This window comes from Argopecten irradians, chromosome 3 (assembly GCF_041381155.1).
Source record: "Argopecten irradians isolate NY chromosome 3, Ai_NY, whole genome shotgun sequence".
Classification (NCBI taxonomy): Eukaryota; Metazoa; Mollusca; class Bivalvia; order Pectinida; family Pectinidae; genus Argopecten; species Argopecten irradians.
In genome coordinates, this window is record NC_091136.1 from 56,949,438 (window position 1) to 56,974,208 (window position 24,771).

At 37.8% G+C, this 24,771-nt stretch overlaps 1 protein-coding gene across 5 annotated transcripts in view; it reads left to right on the top strand.

Annotated features, from left to right (window-relative positions):
* The window catches only part of LOC138319182 (transmembrane protein 160-like), a 93,504-nt gene that overhangs the window by 5,439 nt on the left and 63,294 nt on the right, over positions 1 to 24,771 (top strand). For 2 of the 5 annotated variants that reach the window (XR_011207969.1, XM_069262157.1), the window contains exons 1-4: positions 71 to 624; positions 1,269 to 1,293; positions 1,583 to 1,681; positions 3,802 to 4,039. Coding sequence is in view for 3 of the 5 variants with exons in the window: in XM_069262157.1 (XP_069118258.1) it covers positions 355 to 624; positions 1,269 to 1,293; positions 1,583 to 1,681; positions 3,802 to 4,037 (630 nt within the window). In the remaining 2 variants the exon portion in view is untranslated. Of the gene's footprint in view, positions 1 to 70; positions 625 to 1,268; positions 1,294 to 1,582; positions 1,682 to 3,801; positions 4,040 to 4,305; positions 12,618 to 24,771 lie in introns of those variants that run through there. The other 3 variants (XR_011207968.1, XM_069262155.1, XM_069262156.1) reach the window with 3 other exon arrangements.

Below are 24,771 nucleotides of genomic sequence, written 5' to 3' on the forward strand. Positions count from 1 at the left end.
CAAGCTTTTAAATGATAAAGATGAAAATACCTCCGGAATATCTTTAGACGGTACATAGATTTTGAAGAAAACATCAAAGGCAGTCGAAAAACGAAAATAAAAGAAGCAACAGGCAAAGAAGCACAGCCTTCTATTTGTGCAACAGAGCGTTAACACAAATATTATCAAAACAGCATTCATGTAGGCCTATATCCAGGCGGCCGGTTTGACATTTTCTGGGATTAATCATATTTCGGTAACTGTGTTCCGTTATTATTGTGCGGTTGATTGATTGCTAAGTTGCAGTTTTTAGTACTGAATGCATATAAATTGATATGTTGTTATTGTAGGTAGCCAGACCTACCACTGGATTAAATGGCACTCCTGAGGAAATGTTTAACGGTTCTGACAAAGACATCCAAGATTGGTAACCATTTCACATGTTTAAGTGGAGGAGGGTCATCTTTACCACCTAGTGCATCACTTACATCATGGTCAAGGATTGGAATAGTGACTGGTGGGAAGAAAATCTCCTTGCTACTGAGACCGACACAAACTGTTTGTCTCCCCAAAACCTTCACTCACAAGTCTCACAAGAAAGAAGCAGGCGATGCTACAGCTGAAAAATTAGCTGATAGTACACTGGTAAAATTCTGTTTCATTGACAAACTTGGTTTTAGTTGTGGATTCGTAACACATGCATTTATAGTTTTCAAACATAATTTTTCAAATATTGACAAATTTGCAGACAGTGTCAAATGCAGCTACCATATTTGTCGTAATGCCTTATTGGGTAACAAAAAACCTCTAAAAAAAGTCAGCCATATTTCATCTCTTTCCGTACTCATGACACATTAATCTGTCACAGCATAAATGCCTTCTTCCCTTTGATTCATATTGTTACATCATGATTCATGTAAAAGACTAGCAAGTTCAAATTTAATACATGGGATTCAATGTCGATGTTATAAGCATCATATAGTTGTAAAATATTGTTAAATCAATGGGATGGTCTGAAGGGGTGTTTATTTACCTTCAACTCCTACAGAAGAAGGGATTGCTGGGGTGCTTACAACGGGAGAGGCACTAATTACGCCGAATACGGTATTTGTGTTATAGGATATGTAGAATGATAAAAGGCCATCAAGACTGAAACACAATATAACTAAATTATTTTGAAAGAAATTTTGATTGATGAACTTTTAATTTTGAACTGTTGATGTCTTTATTTTATGTATATGACTTTAATCACTTCATCACGTTTACATTGACTAATGATTCTTTTGTAGAACTGCCGTCTAGCTGCTGAAAATGGTATGTTATAGTAACAGAAAATAGATTCAAATTAGAAGTTTAGTACGGTAACAATTTGTTTAGATCTAAATTTCAAAACAATATCCTTCTCAATATTCAGTATAAGTTTATAAAACAATTATTCTTTGTTTTAAGTAATCAGTGTTGTGACACTGCATGACTTTCGTTTGATAATTTATAATAAAAGAAGAGTTTTATTACCAAATTATGGTAGATTATGATGAAATGAGTTTTAAAATTTAGGATTTAATTATATTTTAGCGCGCTATTTTCATCCTTTGCTTTCCAGGTTTTCTATCGTGGACAAGGAATGGCTATATATCTTGTGTTGCTGCCTGTGCTCTCCTCACACATGTACAAACGGAAGCTATGGTAGATGCAGTGTTTGGTAGGTGGAGTTAATATTATATAGCTAATGCTGCCAGGTCTTTGAAGGTTTTCCAAACTTTCACTCTGAGATCTTTGAATCATGGACAGTCATATTATTTCTGATTTGCTAGGTGATGTAAGATTTTAATAGGCATGGTAGTTTATTCTTTGAATTTTTATCATGTTCAAAAGATAAACTCTAGAGAAGCAGAAGTTACTATTATGACAAATCTTGTCCATAAGCTCAAAGACATCTGTTTATTAGCTCACCTGGTCCAAAGGACCGAGGTAAGCTTATGGGATACCGCGACGTCCGGCGTCCGGTGTCAGTCAACATTCAAATTCTTCTTTATAACTGCTGCTCTGAGGTTTTTGAGGCCTGAGGGGCTGGGCCAAAAGGGGTCAATTTGGCTATTTCTATATAAACGACTTCTTCTCTGAAACTAAGCATGGGATAGCACCCATAATGCAATGGTAGCTTCCTTATAGGGTGGGGATTCAAAATTGTACAAATGATGGGACTGACCCCCTGCGGCCTTAGGGGCGGGGTCAATTTGGCTATTTCCATATAAACAACTTCTTCTCTGAAACTAAGCATAGGATAGCACTCATAATGCAATGGTAGCATCCTTATAGGGTGGGAATTCAAAATTGTACAAATGATTGGCTGACCCCCCAGGTGCCTGAGGGGCGGGGTAAAAAGGGGTCAATTTGGCTATTTCCATATAAACAACTTTTTCTCTGAAACTAAGCATGGGATAGCACTCATAATGCAATGGTAGCATCCTTATAGGTTGGGAATTCAAAATTTTACAAATGATGGGGCTGACCCCACCGGGCCTTAGACGCAAGGCCAAAAAGGTCAATTAGGCTACTATTGTCATATGAATTACTTCCTCTCTGAACCTATGTATTGGATAGCATATTTGTATGGTATCTATAGCATTATATGGTTGGGAATTAAAATTGAACAAATTTTAGATTCAATTTTGCTATGTTTTTTTCTAATTGTAAAAGTCTTTGTGATAATTACTAAAAAAAAAAAACCAGATTAGCGATACAGGCCCTCAGGGCCTCATGTTAGAGTTATATGCCTGTACAGGAAGGTATTGCAGACATGTTAATGTTAACCTTTGGTGACCAAAAACAGGTATTTTTTTTAACTCCAAAGCAGTAGAGATATATAAATATCAATAATATGCAAAATAATAATAAAAACTTATAAATTTTCTTAACAAATTATGTGTTATCTTTGATCATCACCATAAGCCTTTGTGGCTCATTTAGCACCTTTGTTAATGTTGATTAACTACTATTGATTATTATGTCATGGGTTTATGTGCATCATTGTTTTACAGAGAAAACAACACTATTTTGACTCACAGACTAAAATGTCACAATTAATTGTACCTACCTGCAAGGGCAGATTTTTCTGTAATATGCAAAAATGGAACACAATAGTGAAATATTCCAAACATATAGTCTGTTTTAATTCTCTTAGTATATCGGATATATGTCTATTTATTTCAGGTTCAAATAAAACAATCAATTATGAGTTAGTAACATTTGTGACAAAACATGTCAAGGTGCTATATAAGACAGTAATCTATTTGTATTCTCTTCAGTTACACAAAGAGATACAAATTCTTCAGTTACCATACAAATAAGATACAAATTCTTATTAACCATACAAATGAGATACAAATTCTTATTAACCATACAAATGAAATATTAATTCTTATTAACCATACAAATGCAATATTTCAGTATCCATACAAATGAGATACAAATTCTTCAGTAACCATACATTTGAGATACAAATTCTTCAGTAACCATACAAATGAGATACAAATTCTTCAGTAACCATACATTTGAGATACAAATTCTTCAGTAACCATACATTTGAGATACAAATTCTTCAGTAACCATACAAATGAGATACAAATTCTTCAGTAACCATACAAATGAGATACAAATTCTTCAGTAACCATACAAATGAGATACAAATTCTTCAGTTACCATACAAATGAGATACAAATTCTTCAGTAACCATACAAATGAGATACAAATTCTTCAGTTACCATACAAATGAGATACAAATTTATCAGTAATATTTTTTTCTTGTTACAAAATTCACAGGTGTTTTCCTTATATCCTATATGAATATGTCATGTGGAACTGCTGTGTATTTGTGGAACTTGCTGTCTATGAGAAAGCGGGTACAGATGTCATCTGCCACGGCTCTACTCTACATCACACTAGTACTTGCACACTTCTTGGTTTACACAGTAGCTATGGTAGTCTTCTTGAATGACTTTGACTCTTCAAAGATAGAAGGACTCGAACGTGAGGAGAGTGATATAAGAAAATTTTAAAGGTATAGTTTAATATTCTATAATATATTATCAATGGTATGCTTAGTTTAAGATACATATTATGTTGTTTTATTTCCATATCTTTTTCTACTTAAAAAAAGCTCTGAAAGAGTTAAACTTATTATGTTTTGAGAATAGTTTAGAATAAACTTGGAAAAATGAGATTATAATGTGGTGCTTATCTTGGTATATTGGTAAGTGACTGATAATTATATGTACTCTAATAATTATGGGGTATTTGTACTGGAATGATGAGATGTTTTTACAGTTCAGTAGCCTTTCAACACTGGATAAAAAACAACTGCCTGGTGCAAACCATATACATGTAGCAGGTTGGTATGTTTTTTCTCAAAGTACCTGGGCCTCTTTTTGTCTCCCATAACTTGGCAGGTCCTGAAGCGACCCTATAATATAGTACATTAGGTTAAAACAAATCAAAGCAATCTTGTGTTTATCAATTACCATATTCACCCCAATAAGTGCACCATCTCTATAAGCACCCTCCCCCTTTTCAGGCCTTGATTTCACTTCCCTCAAATTAAATGCAGACAGAAAATTTGAAAATGTAGGTTTCTTTATTGATTTCTTTTACAGAATGATTTATGGCTTACTTAATTTCATATATGCTACATGTAGTCCAAATTTGGTTCTACCGGTGCATGTATTAAGCGCCCCCATATTTGTTTCAATTTTTTAAGCTCACTGCACGCTAATTGGGTCGAATATGATACTACTTTCAATGTGTAGTAATTAATATTTAAAGAAACGAAAACAGTTCCAATAACTTCTCTGTTATTGATAGTTAAGAATGAATGCTGAAACATATTTTACACTTAAAAGTTGCTTTTAAAATCATGACCCATATATAATAGATTTTTCTAGCAATGGTTTGTTACTCAAGTCTTTGCACATGCATTTTTGCAATATTGATATTTTAATCTTTGATATTATGTCTGACAATTCCCTTGCACTTTATGGGGCTTTGATAGCATAGTAGTTTAAAGGTGTTAGTCAAGTTTGGGTTTTCTAGAGTGATGTTATTTCTCTAGGAATTGACTTTGCCAACACGACTTTAATAACTAAGTCTGTCAAAACAAAGACAGCTACCACTTTATGTTGGTTTGGTTTGGGAGTTATTTCCCTTCAGTAAGTATAAGAATAGATACATAATTTTAAGAATAGTCATCATGTTTCGTCCATCATCGTGCACCGATCAGAAAATACCAAAAATCCTAGATGGCCGCCATAGTGGCCGCCTTGAAAACACATTTTGAACTTCTTCTTAAGTTCTACTTGTGTGATTTCGCTGAAATTGCATGAAATTATCCTGACATAATCCCGACCAAGTGTTGTTATTTTTTGGGTCGGTCGGAAATCAAAGATGGCCACCACAGCCCCCATCTTGACAACATATTTTGAACTTCTTTGTAAGTTCTACCAGTGCAATTTAGCTGAAACTTGCATGAAATGATCCTGACATGGTCCGACCAAGTGTTTTTATTTTTGGGGTAGATCTGAATTCCAAGATGACCACCACAGCCCCCATCTTGAGAACATATTTTGAACTTCTTTGTTTCGGGTCGATCCGAAATCCAAGATGGCCACCACAGTTGCTATGTGAACTTCTCCTTTAGTTGTATAAGTGCAATTTAGCTGAAATTTGCATGAAATGATTCTGACATGGTCCAGATCAAGTGTTGTTATTTTTGGGGTAGATCTGAAATCCAAGATAGCCACCACAGCAGCCATCTTGAAAACATATTTTGAACTACTTCCCACGTTCTACGGGTGCGATTTGGCTGAAACTTGCCTAAAATAATCCTGACATGGTCCCGACCAAGTTTTGTTATTTTTGGGGTAGATCTGAAAACCAAGAAGACCGTCACAGCCGCCATCTTGAAAACATATTTTGAACTTTTTCGTAAGTTTTAACGGTGTGATTTCGCTGAAACTTACATGAAATGATCCTGACATGGTCCTGACCAAATGTTGTTATTTTTCGGGTTTATCTGAAATCTAAGATAGCTGCCAAAGCCGCCATCTTGAAAACATTTTGAACTTCTTCTTGAATTCTACCAGTGCAATTTAGCAGAAACTTGCATGAAATGATCCTGACATAGTCCCGACCAAATGTTGTAATTTCACAGGTTGATCCGAAATTCAAGATGGCCACCACAACCGCCATCTTGAAAACACATTTTGAACTTCTTCACAAGTTCTTTTGGTCAATTTAGCTGAAACCTGCAAAAAAATGATCCTGACATGGTCCTGACCAAGTGTTGTTATATATCGGGTGTATCCGAAATCCAAGATGGCCTCCATCTTGAAAACACATTTTGAACTTCTTCTACAATTATAACAGTGTGATTTTGCTCAAAATTTCCTGAAATGATCCTGACATGGTCCCAACCAAGTGTTGTTATTTTTTGGGTAGATCTGAAATCCAAGATGGCTGCCACAACCGCCATCTTGAAAACACATTTTGAACTTCTTCACAAGTTCTTTCGGTCAATTTAGCTGAAACTTGCAAAAAAATGATCCTGACATGGTCCTGACCAAGTGTTGTTATTTATCGGGTGTATCCGAAATCCAACATGGCCTCCATCTTGAAAACACATTTTGAACTTCTTCTACAATTATAACAGTGTGATTTTGCTCAAAATTTCCTGAAATGATCCTGACATGGTTCCAACCAAGTGTTGTTATTTTTCAGGTAGATCTGAAATCCAAGATGGCTGCCACAGCCGCCATCTTGAAAACATATTTTGAACTTCTTCTCAAGTTCTACCGGTGCAATTTAGCTGAAACTTGCAAGAAATGATTCTGACATGGTCCCTGACCAAGTGTTGTTATTTATCGGGTGTATCCGAAATCCAAAGTGGCCTTCATCTTGAAAACACATTTCTACAATTTTACCGGTGTGATTTTGTCAAAATTTCCTGAAATGATCCTGACATGGTCCTGACCAAATGTTGTTGTTATCCCCAGCCCAACAAAGTTGGCGGGGGATATACAAATGGGCTCCGTCCGTCCGTCCGTCCATCCGTCCGTCCGTACGTCCGTCCGTACGAATGGTTTCCGGAGCATAACTCTAAAACCAGAAGAGATATTTCCACGAAACTTCATAGACACATTGGTCTTATGGTCTAGTAGTGCCTTTTGCTATTTTAAGATTTTCACTTTTTGTACTTTTTTCTGTAACCATGGAAACATTGCTGAAAATGGCAGATTTTTGTGCAAGAATCGTTTCCGGAGCACAACTCTAAAACCAGTCGAGATATTTCCATGAAACTTCATAGACACATTGTTCTTATGGTCTAGTAGTGCCTTTTGCTATTTTTAGGTTTTCATTTTTTGCACTTTTTCCGTAACCATGGAAACATTGCTGAAAATATCATATTTTTGTACCGGGTTCGTTTCCGCAGCATAACTGGAAAACAGGTTGAGATATATGCACGGAACTCCATAGGCACATTAGTCTTATGGTCTAGTAGTGCCTTTTGCTATTTTAAGGTTTTCACTTATTGTACTTTTTTCTGTAACCATGGAAACATTGCTGAAAATGGCAGATTTTTGCGTAAGAATCGTTTCCGGAGCACAACTCTAAAACCAGCAGAGATATTTCCATGAAACTTCATAGATACATTGTTCTTATGGTCTAGTAGTGCCTTTTGCTATTTTTAGGTTTTCACTTTTCGTGCTTTTTACTGTAACCATAGAAACATTGCTGAAAATATCATATTTTTGTAGCAGGTTCATTTCCGAGCATAACTCTAAAACCAGCAGAGATATTTCCACGAAACTTCATAGACACATTCTTTTTATGGTCTAGTTGTACCTTTTGCTATTTTTAGGTTTTCATTTTTTGCGCTTTTTCCGTTACCATGGAAACATTGCTGAAAATATCATGGTAAATGGTAAATGTTACTTTGCAAAACTCCACCCATCTTTGTGTATATAGTGTAATATAAATGTCAAGGCTGTATACCTGATTCAGCAATTGCAGCCCCGCTCTACTTGAATTATACACCATCTTTCTTTAGCTCAACTTCCTTTTTCCTTTGATATCTCCATTGGCGGGGGATCTGAATGACTATGTCCTTGTTATTTTTCTGGTCGATCCAAAATCCAAGATGGTCGCCACAGTCCCCATCTTGAGAGCATATTTTGAACTTCTTTGTAATTTCTAACAGTGCAATTTAGCTGAAACTTGCATGAAATGATCCTGATTTAATCTTGACAAAGTGTTTTACATCTCTGATTGATCCCAAATTGAAGATGGTTACTATGACACCATATCTAATTAATTTCCTATATGGCTATTGCCAAGGTAGTCAGATGACTGTTAAGGCCCTTAGGCCTCTTGTTTACTGACTCTGTGAGTTTCCTCATTTATATGTGATGTTCATGTATCACTCTGATAGAAATCATTTGGTTCATATTACTTATAATATTGATATTTCAGGGATATGAAAAACCATGTATCAGGTGATCTTTAAAGTTGATATGATGACCAAATTACTAATTATATTCCATCAAATATAAAAACAATTTTCGTTTGGTTATATACATTCATGGAATAGTCATGTACAAAATGCTGAATATCTATTGACTTACAGCCTTTTGCTAATTTGCATCATATTGCTACTATACATACATTGTACTGTATATTCATCATTAGTGCTCCGAGACAATTCTGTACATTACATTTTGTAAATGATAAAATATGTTTAAGAAAAATATCATTAGCACATAGTTAGCTAATAATTACATATTTTCACATCAAATAAATGATGGAAATTGTAGAAAAAATGGTAAGATAGCATTACTACAGATTTGGCTAATTAAGATGACAGGCCGTTACTAGATAAGATGTCCAAGTGGTTTAACGCCACAACATATATTAGTGGAGTGCATGTAACTACTGGAGAGATTCCAACACAACTTGGTGGCAACTTATACAGTGTCGATGTATGTAATCTATATCTGATCTGTTTCAGAGGTATACCCTTTACTACAAAAACGGGATGGGGCATAAATTGGCCTGTTCTTGTTATGTGTACTTACAGAGGTAGTTATGGCTATTACTTGTGACAGTTGTCTTTTGCAGAAATGGTTAATTACATCCTAGGCCCTTATTTTATTAGCTCACCTGGTTCGAAGGACCGAGGTGAGCTTATGGGATACCGCAGCGTCTGGCGTCCGGCGTCCGGCGTCCAGCGTCCGGCGTCCGTCAACAATCGACTTCTTCTCCATAACCGCTGGTTGGATTTCAACAAAATTTGACTGGTAGCATCCTTATGGGCTACTAACTGAAAATTGTACAAATGATGGGGCTGATCCCCCGGGGGCCTGAGGGGCGGGGCCGAAAGGGGTCAATTTGGCTATTTCCATATAAACGACTTCTTCTCTGAAACCAAGCATGGGATAGCACCCATAGTGCAATGGTAGCATCCTTATAGGGTGGGGATTCAAAATTGTACAAATGATGGGGCTGACCCCCAGGGGGCCTGAGGGGCGGGGTGAAATGGGGTCAATTTGGCTATTTCCATAAAAACGACTTCTTCTCTGAAACTGAGCAAGAGATAGCACTCATAATGCAATGGTAGTATCGTTATAGGGTGGGGATTCAAAATTGTACAAATGATGGGGCTGACCCCCGGGGGGCCTGAGGGGCGGGGTCAAAAGGGGTCAATTTGGCTATTTCCATATAAACGACTTCTTCTCTGAAACCAAGCATGGGAGAGCACCCATAATGCAATGGTAGCATCCTTATAGGGTGGGGATTCAAAATTGTACAAATGATGGGGCTGACCTCCCGGGGGCCTGAGGGGCGGGGTCAAAAGGGGCCAATTTGGCTATTTCCATATAAAAGATTTCTTCTCTGCAACTAAGCATGGTATAGCGCCCATAATGCAATGGTAGCATCCTTATAGGGTGGGGATTCCAAATTGTGCAAATGATGGGGCTGACCCCCCAGGGGCCTGAGGGGCAGAGTCAAAAGGGGCCGATTTGGCTATTTCCATATAAACGACTTCTTCTCTGAAACTAAGCATGGTATAGCACCCATAATAATCAATGGTAGCATCCTTATTATAAGGGTGGGGATTTCCAAATTGTGCAAATGATAGGGCTGACCCCCGGGGGCCTGAGGGGCGGGGTCAAAAGTGGTCAATTTCCATATAAATGACTTTTTCTCTGCAACTTAACATTGGATTACGCTCATAATGCAATGGTTACATCCTTATAGGGTTTGGATTCAAAATTTTGGAAATGATGGGGCTGACCCCCCGGGGGCCTGAAGGGTGGGGTCAAAAGGGGTTAATTTAGCTATTTCCTTATAAACGACTTCTTCTCTGCAACTAAGAATGGAAGAGCACTTATAATGCAATGGTAGCATCCTTATAGGGCTGGGATTTGAAATTGTACAAATGATAGGGCTGACACCCGGGGCCTTAGACGACAATAGATGCGAGGTCAAAAAGGTCAATTAGGCTACTACTTTCATATAAATTACTTTGTCTCTGAACCTATGTATTGGATAACATATTTGTATGGTATCAATAGCATCATTGTATGGTTGTGATTCAAAATTAAACTCTGGGAGTCAATTTTGCTTATTTTTCTAATTGTCAGAGTCTTGTGATAATTACTAACAAAAAACCAGGTGAGCGATACAGGCCCTCTGGGCCTCTTGTTAAATTTTTCTGGTGTTGTCATTTAGATAATTTCTTGGTTTAAGTACAAACAAATCATATAAGACATCAAAATTTAGCCAATGCATTTGATAAAATTGACAGCTTTACCTGAATTATTTGATGATTGTGGGTCCCTGCGTACACATTGTACATGAACATCAGGGTAGGACTGTCACAGCAGCTGTTACTGCCAAATGGCAGCTGGATGGCTGGCCATGTCTGCATATTACAGTGTATAATATTGTTTTTGTCTGAAGTCGATAGTAGTTGGTTTAATTGTCCAAACAAACATGGATGCATGTAAACTTCCCAAACCAACAAGTTAATTCTGCCATCTTTTATCATACTGTATTTGATTACTTTTTTGAGATGTTTCATATTTTATGCCATCCTCGATACTCCAGGGGTTCCGATCACTTACGATCTCTACACCCCTGGACTATCTCATAGTGAAATTGAAGGCAGCTCAGTGGAAAACATTTGACCAATCACAGGCTAGCAAAAATTTCCTTTGAAGACTACAGAGAGAGCGACGCCTAACATCAAAGCCACACAGTCAACCACAGTGTACCGTTATACGGCTCTTTTGATGTTCATCAAAGGACTAAATTACCTGTTCTATTCTGTTGCCTCCAGTTTTACTATGAGATAGTCCAGGGGTGTAGAGATCGTAAGTGATCGGAACCCCTGGAATATCGAGGATGATTATATGCATAATCAGTTTTTACAATCAATCGAATGCCCTATGACTTTAAGATTTATATAATGAATACAATTTGTCGTATCTACTCATATAAGGCTTATTTTTGCTTGGATATGTAATGCAGGCCAAGCAGACGATCAGATGGCGTTTCGTTTAAAAGCTCATTTATCAATGATTCATTAAAATGATAAATCTTTACTCTAATCTAGAACCCTTTTTTTGTGAACCTATTTTATGTTTTCCTCTCTTTAAAAATGATTTACAAGCAATCTACGCAAAAATGCTGTCGGTGATTGAGTCAGAAAAATGAGTTTTTTTCTTTAACCACTTATTGATTGTTCATAATTAAACTATTTGTTTTGATACAGACAATTGAACTTTACTGTACGTGAGCAGACCTGAGTAACTGTCAACACATTGTAGAATTGCTAATGTTTTAAGCTTTGATATCTTGCATAGTTATTTATAATATTGTGTATCTTCAATTTATACTTTGTTACATATGTTAATTTTAAAAATAAACAGATGAAACTGTTATCTCAGGGTTTAGCTTGTGTTTATTGTACCAGTCGTTCTCTTTATTGTTACATTATGATCTTTAATGGAGGCCATTTCCGCTCACTGTTCCTCCTTTCTCAAAAAGTAGGAATACAAAGCTTGTAAGCTGTAATGGTATAGCCCAGTATTGCTCTACTCACCATGGGTATATTTATGGCAATTTCTTTTATAATATAATTAAAATATGTACACATTGTAAAACATATAGTAGATACATGTAAATGTAGCCATCACCAGATTTGTGAATAGTTTGAATATGCTTATTTGCATGATATATTGAAAAAAAAAATTAAAAAAAAAATTTAAAAAAAACCAACAGTGCCGCTGGCGGTGCTTTTCTATGGGGAAATTTAAGTTAAAGATGCTCCACCGCTGACAAATGATATTTTTTCACTATAAAAAACAGGAGCAGACGATTTAGTATTTTTCTTCGGTTACGTACTTTACACCATTACCACCATTGCAAAGTTTGAGCTTCTAATTTTACTTCAAGGTAAAAATATGAAAAATAATTGCATCCCGAAAAAATTCCGTTGCACTCTACCCTATATAGAATGAAGTACTGATTGCGCATGCACCAAAGGCAAAATAAATTATTTTATATTAGTTTTTGTGTTTATTAGACAGATATATACACGATTACACACCAATTATTGTTCAAATGATGAATATCATTTATGCTATGTCGGCGGTGGAGCATCTTTAAAGAATTCCTTAAAGTTAAGGAATGTTCATGAAACCGCACCCTGGTCCGTAAAGGACCAGGGTGAGCTTATGCGATACCATGGCGTCTGCCGTCCATCCGTCCTTCAACAATCGACTTCAACAAAATTTGACTGGTTGCATCCTTATGGGTTACTGACTGAAAATTGTACAAATGATAGGGCTAACCCCCCAGGGGCCTGAGGGGCGGGGTCAAAAGGGGTCAATTTGACTATTTCCATATAAACGACTTCTTCTCTGAAACTAACCATGGGATAGCACTCATAATGCAATTGTCACTAAGCATTCTTATAGGGTGGGGATTCAAAATTGTACAAATGATGGGATTAACCCCCTGGGATCCTGAGTGGCATGGCCAAAAGGGATCAATATGGCGATTTTCATATAAAAAAACTTCATCTCTGACACTTAGCATTGATTAACACTCGTAGTCATATGATATTGATAGCATCATTATATGGTTGGGATTCAAAATTAAACAAATCGCAGGGTCAATTTTGCTTTTTCTGATTGTAAGAGTTTTTGTAATAATTTATAAAAAAAATTAGGTAAGTGATACAGGCCTTCTGGGCCTCTTGTTCATTTCCTTCTCGACGGATCATCTACATCTTTAGATTCCCTCTATGCTTTTATTCAATGACGGTGTCCGCCTAAAAGGTGGCTTGATTACCCGCGACAATGGCATGTTATTTTACCCTAGAAAACCTGTAACTTTTTTGTGATAATGTTAAATTAGGTATTTTTATAACTATGCGCCGTATAAATGATTCCAAAGACGTCATTTTTATGTGTCTTCGGTTTGGTGGTGGTTCTGATGTGTACAATTAGGTGGTATAACTGATCTGTAATTTCAAGAAACTTGAAACATTGCCTGGCTATTTGGACTTGAACTATGATTTTCTATCTGACGCTATCATATTAAGTATTATCTAACGTTACATGCATTTGTATGCAAGACAGAAAAATCATTTACTTGTACTCTGTTAGTGATATTTGCTTGGCTTGCTCGTTTGATGTTACATTGACCTTTATAATCTTTTGTTTTATTGGCATTGACTCGTTTCCTTTTAAGTCTTTGCCTTTGATGACACTATGGTAATATAATATGTCTTCAGCCAAATCTTGATCCTATAGCATCTTTGTGATGGTCCATGCGATTTCTCACTCTTTCCAATATATCAGACTATGACGAAGAAAACATGAAAATCCATTGTTTTATTCGGACAATCTCTAGCATGATCTCATCCATCTGTCAAGCACGATCCACATACGACTGTGAAGATAACTTTATCTGGTATCCTGCAATCACTAAGGATATTAACTTGGATGAAATTGACACAGAAGTCCATTTATTACTCTGCTCTATTGTTCAACAATAAACTATTTTCGTCTCACCCTGTCTCCCTCGGCATTTGCTGTTGGGTTATCCCGGTAGTATAACTCAATGTTTAATTTGGCGACGTTGAGAAGCAGAACCTTGCTCTGTTGAGCTACTACTTTGACCAGTGGTGCACGTCCTTTGTCCAGTTGTGGATGGACAGTCCCTGTCAAGCTCTTTATACTAAAGTTTCTATAGTGATATGGATTGTGTACTGTTCAGGGTTTGTTAGCCACAACCTCATTGATCTGGAGTACTGGGAGTTTTTTTGGACCTACTATAAATCAATGTTGAATATATGTTTGCAGCAGTTTTAGCACTAGATCAACACCTGTTCCAAAGGACCGAAATGTTGTTTTGTCATGACGCTTTGCCAGTGACATAGAGTCATCTGTTTGTTTGTCCGTCATTCTTAGCTAGTAAATATTTCCTTTAAATTCCTTTAAATCAATTTAGGTTATGAACAATAGCTGGTAGTTTTGGGAGGAGTAGGACACATTTTGCTTATTTTTTTTAGTATTTCGTGTATTTTTTGTATGAATTGGTATTATGATTGTTTGTTTGTTTAGTTTTACGTCCTATTAACAGCCAGGGTCATGTAAGGACGTGCCAGGTTTGTTGGTGGAGGAAAGCCGGAGTACCCGGAGAAAAACCACCGCCCAGCGGTCAGTACCTGGCAACTGCCCCACATGGGATTCGAACTCGCATCCCAGAGGTGGAGGGGAGTTCGAATCCCATGTGGGGCAGTTGCCAGGTACTGACCGCTGGACGGTATTATGAAGACCGATAAGGGAAATGTAATACTTGTTAAGAGCCTTCCCAGAAAATAAAGAAGTGTTAAGTCCATATTCTTTATGAATCATCCATGAACGGTTGATATTGTGTCCTTTGGACGGGAGTGACGAGAACAAATGTAATGTACGTAGTAGTATGTAGTACACAGACGACTATGCCTGGTTACATGTAGTAGTATACAGCAGACTATACCTGGTCACATGTAGCAGAATACAGCAGACTATGCCAGGTCACATGTACTAGTATGTCGTATACAGCAGACTATGCCTGGTCACATGTAGTAGTATGTCGTATACAGCAGACTATGCCTGGTCACATGTAGCAGTAAACAGCAGACTATGCCTGGTCACATGTAGCAGTATACAGCAGACTATACCTGGTCACATGTAGTAGTATACAGCAGACTATGCCTGGTCACATGTAGTAGTATGAAGTATACAGCAGACTATGCCTGACCACATGTAGCAGTATACAGCAGACTATACCTGTTCACATGTAGTAGTATACAGCAGACTGCCTGGTCACATGTAGTAGTATACAGCAGACTATGCCTGGTCACATGTAGTAGTATACAGCAGACTATACCTGTTCACATGTAGTAGTATACAGCAGACTGCCTGGTCACATGTAGTAGTATACAGCAGACTATGCCTGGTCACATGTGTAGTAGTATACAGCAGACTATGCCTGACCACATGTAGTAGTATACAGCAGACTATACCTGGTCACATGTAGTAGTATACAGCAGACTATGCCTGGTCACATGTAGTAGTATACAGCAGACTATGCCTGGTCACATGTAGTAGTATGAAGTATACAGCAGACTATGCCTGGTCACATGTAGTAGTATACAGCAGACTATGCTTGGTCACATGTAGTAGTATGAGTATACAGCAGACTATGCCTGGTCACATGTAGTAGTATACAGCAGACTATGCCTGGTCACATGTAGTAGTATAGTATACAGCAGACTATGCCTGGTCACATGTAGTAGTATGAAGTATACAGCAGACTATGCCTGGTCACATGTAGTAGTATACAGCAGACTGCCTGGTCACATGTAGTAGTATACAGCAGACTATGCTTGGTCACATGTAGTAGTATAGTATACAGCAGACTATGCCTGGTCACATGTAGTAGTATGAAGTATACAGCAGACTATGCCTGACCACATGTAGCAGTATACAGCAGACTATGCCTGGTCACATGTAGTATGAAGTATACAGCAGACTATGCCTGGTCACACGTAGTAGTATACAGCAGACTATACTTGGTCACATGTAGTAGTATACAGCAGACTATGCCTGGTCACATGTAGTAGTATGAAGTATACAGCAGACTATGCCTGACCACATGTAGCAGTATACAGCAGACTATACCTGTTCACATGTAGTAGTATGAAGCATACAGCAGACTATGCCTGGTCACATGTAGCAGTATAAGTAGACTATGCCTGGTCACATGTAGTAGTATGTAGTATACAGCAGACTATGCCTGGTCACATGTAGTAGTATGTAGTATACAGCAGACTATGCCTGGTCACATGTAGTAGTATGTAGTATACAGCAGACTATGCCTGGTCACATGTAGTAGTATGTAGTATACAGCAGACTATGCCTGGTCACATGTAGTAGTATGTAGTATACAGCAGACTATGCCTGGTCACATGTAGTAGTATACAGCAGACTATACCTGCTCACATGTAGCAGTATGTAGTATACAGCAGACTATGCCTGGTCACATGTAGTAGTATATAGTATACAGCAGACTATGCCTGGTCACATGTAGTAGTATACAGCAGACTATGCCTGGTCACATGTAGTAGTATACAGCAGACTATACTTGGTCACATGTAGTAGTATACAGCAGACTATGCCTGGTCACATGTAGTAGTATGAAGTATACAGCAGACTATGCCTGACCACATGTAGCAGTATACAGCAGACTATGCCTGGTCACATGTAGTAGTATACAGCAGACTATGCCTGGTCACATGTAGTAGTATGTAGTATACAGCAGACTATGCCTGGTCACATGTAGTAGTATATAGTATACGTATACAGCAGACTATGCCTGGTCACATGTAGCAGTAAACAGCAGACTATGCCTGGTCACATGTAGCAGTATACAACAGACTATACCTGGTCACATGTAGTAGTATACAGCAGACTATGCATGGTCACATGTAGTAGTATGAAGTATACAGCAGACTATGCCTGACCACATGTAGCAGTATACAGCAGACTATACCTGTTCACATGTAGTAGTATACAGCAGACTGCCTGGTCACATGTAGTAGTATGTAGTATACAGCAGACTATGCCTGGTCACATGTAGTAGTATGAAGTATACAGCAGACTATGCCTGACCACATGTAGCAGTATACAGCAGACTATGCCTGGTCACATGTAGTAGTATACAGCAGACTATGCCTGGTCACATGTAGTAGTATACAGCAGACTATGCCTGGTCACATGTAGTAGTATGAAGTATACAGCAGACTATGCCTGACCACATGTAGCAGTATACAGCAGACTATACCTGGTCACATGTAGCAGAATACAGCAGACTATGCCAGGTCACATGTACTAGTATGCCGTATACAGCAGACTATGCCTGGTCACATGTAGTAGTATGTCGTATACAGCAGACTATGCCTGGTCACATGTAGCAGTAAACAGCAGACTATGCCTGGTCACATGTAGCAGTATACAGCAGACTATACCTGGTCACATGTAGTAGTATACAGCAGACTATGCCTGGTCACATGTAGTAGTATGAAGTATACAGCAGACTATGCCTGACCACATGTAGCAGTATACAGCAGACTATACCTGTTCACATGTAGTAGTATACAGCAGACTGCCTGGTCACATGTAGTAGTATACAGCAGACTATGCTTGGTCACATGTAGTAGTATGAAGTATACAGCAGACTATGCCTGGTCACATGTAGTAGTATACAGCAGACTATACTTGGTCACATGTAGTAGTATACAGCAGACTATGCCTGGTCACATGTAGTAGTATGAAGTATACAGCAGACTATGCCTGACCACTGTAGCAGTATACAGCAGACTATACCTGGTCACATGTACAGCAGACTATGCTGTACTGTAGAGTATAAGAACTATGCCTGTCACATGTAGATAGTATACAGCAGACTATGCCGTCACATGTAGTATATGTGTATACAGCAGACTATGCCTGGTCACATGTAGTAGTATGTAGTATACAGCAGACTATGCCTGGTCACATGTAGTAGTAATACAGCAGACTATGCCTGGTCACATGTAGTAGTAGTAGTATACAGCAGACTATGCCTGGTCACATGTAGTAGTATACAGCAGACAACGATATGCAGCATGCGGTCACATGTAGTAGTATGGTATACAGCAGACTATGCCTGACCACATGTAGCAGTATACAGCAGACTATACCTGTTCACATGTAGTAGTATGTAGTATACAGCAGACTATGCCTGGTCACATGTAGTAGTATACAGCAGACTATGCCTGGTCACATGTAGTAGTATGAAGTATACAGCAGACTATGCCTGACCACATGTAGCAGTATACAGCAGACTATACCTGTTCACATGTAGTAGTATACAGCAGACTGCCTGGTCACATGTAGTAGTATACAGCAGACTATGCTTGGTCACATGTAGTAGTATGAAGTATACAGCAGACTATGCCTGACCACATGTAGTAGTATACAGCAGACTATACTTGGTCACATGTAGTAGTATACAGCAGACTATGCCTGGTCACATGTACTAGTATGTAGTATACAGCAGACTATGCCTGGTCACATGTAGTAGTATGTCGTATACAGCAGACTATGCCTGGTCATATGTAGCAGTAAACAGCATACTATGCCTGGTCACATGTAGCAGTATACAGCAGACTATGCCTGGTCACATGTAGTAGTATGTAGTATACAGCAGACTATGCCTGGTCACATGTAGTAGTAGTATACAGCAGACTATGCCTGGTCACATGTAGTAGTATGAAGTATACAGCAGACTATGCCTGACCACATGTAGCAGTATACAGCAGACTATACCTGGTCACATGTAGTAGTATACAGCAGACTATGCCTGGTCACATGTAGTAGTATACAGCAGACTATGCTTGGTCACATGTAGTAGTATGAAGTATACAGCAGACTATGCCTGGTCACATGTAGTAGTATACAGCAGACTATACCTGTTCACATGTAGTAGTATGAAGCATACAGCAGACTATGCCTGGTCACATGTAGCAGTATAAGTAGACTATGCCTGGTCACATGTAGTAGTATGAAGTATACAGCAGACTATGCCTGACCACATGTAGTAGTATACAGAGACTATCTGGTCACATTTGTGAAGTATACAGCAGACTATGCCTGTCACATGTAGTAGTATACAGCAGACTAGCTGGTCACATGTAGAGTATACAGCAGACTATGCCTGGTCACATGTAGTAGTATGAAGTATACAGCAGACTATGCCTGGTCACATGTAGTAGTATACAGCAGACTATACTTGGTCACATGTAGTAGTATACACTATGCCTGACCACATGTAGCAGTATACAGCAGACTATACCTGTTCACATGTAGTAGTATGAAGCATACAGCAGACTATGCCTGGTCACATGTAGCAGTATACAGCAGACTATGCCTGGTCACATGTAGTAGTATGTAGTATACAGCAGACTATGCCTGGTCACATGTAGTAGTATGTAGTATACAGCAGACTATGCCTGGTCACATGTAGTAGTATGTAGTATACAGCAGACTATGCCTGGTCACATGTAGCAGTATACAGCAGACTATGCCTGGTCACATGTAGTAGTATACAGCAGACTATACCTGGTCACATGTAGTAGTATGTAGTATACAGCAGACTATGCCTGGTCACATGTAGTAGTATGTAGTATACAGCAGACTATGCCTGGTCACATGTAGTAGTATACTGTAGTATACAGCAGACTATGCCTGGTCACATGTAGTAGTATGTAGTATACAGCAGACTATGCCTGGTCACATGTAGTAGTATACGTATACAGCAGACTATGCCTGGTCACATGTAGTAGTATACGTATACAGCAGACTATGCCTGGTCACATGTAGTAGTATATAGTATACAGCAGACTATGCCTGGTCACATGTAGTAGTATGTAGTATACAGCAGACTATGCCTGGTCACATGTAGTAGTATGTAGTATACAGCAGACTATTGACTTGGTCACATGTCAGTAGCAGTGGACAGTAGTAGTATACAGCAGACTATGCCTGGTCACATGTAGTAGTAGTATACAGCAGACTATGCCTGGTCACAGTGTAGTATATACAGCAGACTATACTGGTCACATGTAGTAGTATATACAGCAGACTATCCTGGTCACATGTAGTAGTATGTAGTATACAGCAGACTATGCCTGACCACATGTAGCAGTATACAGCAGACTATGCCTCACAGTAGTAGAGTATACAGCAGACTATCCTGGTCACATGTAGTAGTAGTAGTATACAGCAGACTATGCCTGGTCACATGTAGTAGTATTAGTATACAGCAGACTATGCCTGGTCACATGTAGTAGTAGTATACAGCAGACTATGCCTGGTCACATGTAGTAGTATACAGCAGACTTCTGTAATGTATAAGTATACAGCAGACTATGCCTGGTCACATGTAGTAGTATGATAGTATACAGCAGACTATGCCTGACCACATGTAGCAGTATACAGCAGACTATGCCTGACCACATGTAGCAGTATACAGCAGACTATACCTGGTCACATGTAGTAGTATGTAGTATACAGCAGACTATGCCTGGTCACATGTAGTAGTATACGTATACAGCAGACTATGCCTGGTCACATGTAGTAGTAGTATATAGTATACAGCAGACTATGCCTGACCACATGTAGTAGTATGTAGTATACAGCAGACTATGCCTGGTCACATGTAGCAGTAAACAGCAGACTATGCCTGGTCACATGTAGTAGTATACGTATACAGCAGACTATGCCTGGTCACATGTAGTAGTATGTAGTATACAGCAGACTATGCCTGGTTACATGTAGTAGTATGTAGTATACAGCAGACTATGCCTGACCACATGTAGCAGTATACAGCAGACTATGCCTGGTCACATGTAGCAGTATACAGAAGACTGTCACTGGTCAGGTGTTGTAGGATACAGCATCCTTAATTATGCACAGTAGTTCTCTAATGTTTTGCTTTCGGGTTCTCCATGCAGTGGATACAGCTAGCCTTCTTCTCAATCTCATCAACTTGTCCTGTCGACATGCAAATGTACTGTACTAGTATACAGTAGCTCTCTATCTTAACCTCCCCGCTGGTTTCCACAACATGCATTAGGGAAATGGGCAATGTCTTCGAATTGTCTTAAAACTAAAAAGCTCGCGACACTTCTTAAACAAGTTAATGCACATGCAGATTCTATTCTACAACGCCTCAATACCTCCTCTTATGAATTGCATAAGGAATGCAACAAAATACAGCATGTGTTCTTCTGAAGCTCTCCAATGTCTCTCAATGTCGTGCAATAAAAGACAGCTTGAACTTTTCATAACTCTCCAATGCGTCTCATTGTCGTGTAATAAAAAACAGTTTGCCCTCTTCTAAATCTCTCCAATGTCTCTCGATGTCGTGTATTAAAATACAGCTTTCTTTTTTCTAAAGCTTTGCGAGGTATCTCAATGTCATGCAATAAAAGACAGCTTGCATTTTCCTTACACTGTCCAATGTCTTTCGGTGTCGTGTATTAAAATACAGCTTGCCTTTTTCTTAGCTTTCCGAGGTATCTCGATGTTGTGCAATAAAATACAGCTTGTCTTCTTCTAAAGCTTCCCGAGGTATCTCGCGAGATGTTGTGCAATAAAATACAGTTTGTATAGCGGGTGGAATTTGTTTAATAAACGACAAACCCGCTGGGTTCAGATTCCTTCATGATGTATGTTTATTCCATTTTAAAAACATTCTGTAAATATAATAAAACACAATTAGAATATTCAACTCTCAAATCATATATCATTCATTCAACACCGAATCACGCGAATAACTTTCAAAGACAAACTTTACATTTCACACAATACCGAAAACGTATTATTGAAAAATAGATATGATATATGAAAGTAAAAACACACACTTACAACACGTATGGTGTATCAATGTAATTGATGTATACACTACAATGTATACTAGCTCCGTACGTCATGAGTACGACCATGCAATCACAACAGATTGAACTACAATATAAAAGAACACACAATTCTTACTTCATTTCAGAAATATATAACTTAGACATTTTACACACTTTACAATTACAATAATCGGATCACATGTATACAATACATGTTTATCCGTATATATTTCATATTTTAAAAATATCTAAATTATAATAATCACATTCAAACCATTTTCATACTGGGAGAATAGAATAATGTATTAACCAAGATAAAGAACAAATAATAGAACAACCGAAAAGCAAGACTTGCCCAAATTAATGAATTTCTCGACCGAGTAAACGAAACGTCCAACCAAGCACAGGGACGAAATTCAAATCTCCCGAAATACAAAGGGATATATATCAAATACGTTTAACTGACCACACTGACCAATCAAACAACTTCGTCAATGTCCGTAACAGTCACGTGTCCTGTCCGTCATAAAAGTCCGTCAGTGAACACTACTAACGGGTACACAAAGATATACGTACATACACATATAGACATTACGCACGCGAGTAAAACATCGCACGGCATAGATACATATTAATATCATTATTCACTGCAAATTATATATTTGCAAATATTGAAACATCTTTCAAATACACTTTTATACCACTTTTATTTATTACATAAATTCACATAAAATATGACCCTACTACACTTGCCTTATCCAATGTGTCTCAACACGACAATCCCAAAGTTACAGCTTGCCTTCAGTTAAAGTTCCCCAACGTCTACTAACTGCTTACAGAAGTGTTGCGGCATTTCACTAATGTAAAGCTGTAATTGGATAATCTTAGGCTATTGGTTTTATTCCCTTTGTTTGGAAACTTTACCCAATTGGTGTCAAAAAACTCTTCGGCTACTGTTATCCGTATTAAGCATAACTACAAACGGTACTTAAACTTCTTATGTAAACCCTACAATTACCAAATCACGCTGTCATAGGCTACATGTGCTTTACATTGAATCCCGACAATAGCGGTATATGTCTATAGTAAGAAGTTGTGCCATTTCCCTGTGTCATTTAATCACTGGTTGACATACTCATCAAGATATTCTTATAATCACTGTAAATCAATTTTGGTGTATAACCGTATCCCATGGTAATTTTTATGGTATCCGAATCTTGCCTAGACCAGTACTCCACTCGGGGGACACCGAGGTAGCGCGAGCGCTACACGTGGTGCCGCTGATTGATACTGCTTGTCTAATTGCACTGGGCCTTAGAGTAATTACAAATCTGATTAAGTAGTTCTATCACCCGTTATCTCCATCTCAGCAAACTATCCCAAGGATCTATTGTAATTAACTTACATTTATTCCACTATATATCGTCATAATATCTGGTGGAAGACGCTTCTGGACATTCATATCCGTCCTCGTTAATGATGAAATCTAATCTACCACTAAATGTACTGTTAGTCTAAGGAAGATATATTGGTCACTTCAATACCAGTACTGATTAGAACACGGCCGATTATAAAGGTGCTCCAAAACACTTTCAGTCATACTGGCTTATTATATACATCAATTTATAGTATCCTAGATCATCCATTTGTTTCTTATAAATACATTTAACATTCTAAGACGGCACTATTATCTCGGAAGTTATTCGTTATCTTTCAACATTAGATCGAATTGACAGGACGATTTGAAACAATATTATCATTATAATGATGGATGACGATTATGAATACTTTCTAATAATTAAAAGTATTTTCTTTACAAAAAAATTGGAACTTTGGTAGCTGAAGGGTGTACTCATCAAACATTTTTTTTCATATAGATTTTTGGAAATAGTAGTTCATACCATAAAAGAAAATGGAAGAAAAAATATATGTCCATGTGCTCCATGAGCTATTGTCACTCGAAGATACCTATTTGACAAAATATTGGATTTTATGGGAACTTTGCAGTTTTGACGTTATACACAAGAGTTAAAAGCCATAATTTCCTAATGAGATGTTTTATATGTATGGATGGTTGTAGAATTTACTTCCCAGTGGTTTTCTTTAAAAATATATCAGTTTTGATTAAAAAGACTCACATTTTTTGTCACACTAACAACACATGCTACCCATACCCTTTAATTTTGAGCTACAAAATGCACCATTTTTAGCCAGCTTTGCCAAATTAAACCCTTTTATAGAAAAAGTTCTGGTATTAAACTTTTGTTAATATTTTGCATATCAATAGGGAAAGGGTTTTTCTTTCTAAATCAGGCAGAAAAATGGGGTCCATGTGCTTACTTTTTGCCCCATTTGAATATTTGCCATTTTCAATATTTTAGAGTAAAAAATAAAAGTGTTCAAATTACCATCAAATATAAAAAATAAAGTGACAAATGTTTTCATACATTAATGCTCAATATTTGAATTACCGCGAACCTAGTAAATATTTACAACAAAAATTAGCTCGACGCAGCTTAACAATGTAAAATGCTGGCGCAGTGATGATTTAAGTAAGAACAATTTCACCGCGTTCACCGCCAAATGTAAATGACAGGTCAAACAAACACAAGGACAAGGACAAAAATATTTGAAGAGATATACAATACATTAGGCTTTTTTGGTAATGGACTCCCTTCTACATATTTTGTCCCTTAATACTCAAGGGATACGAGATAAAG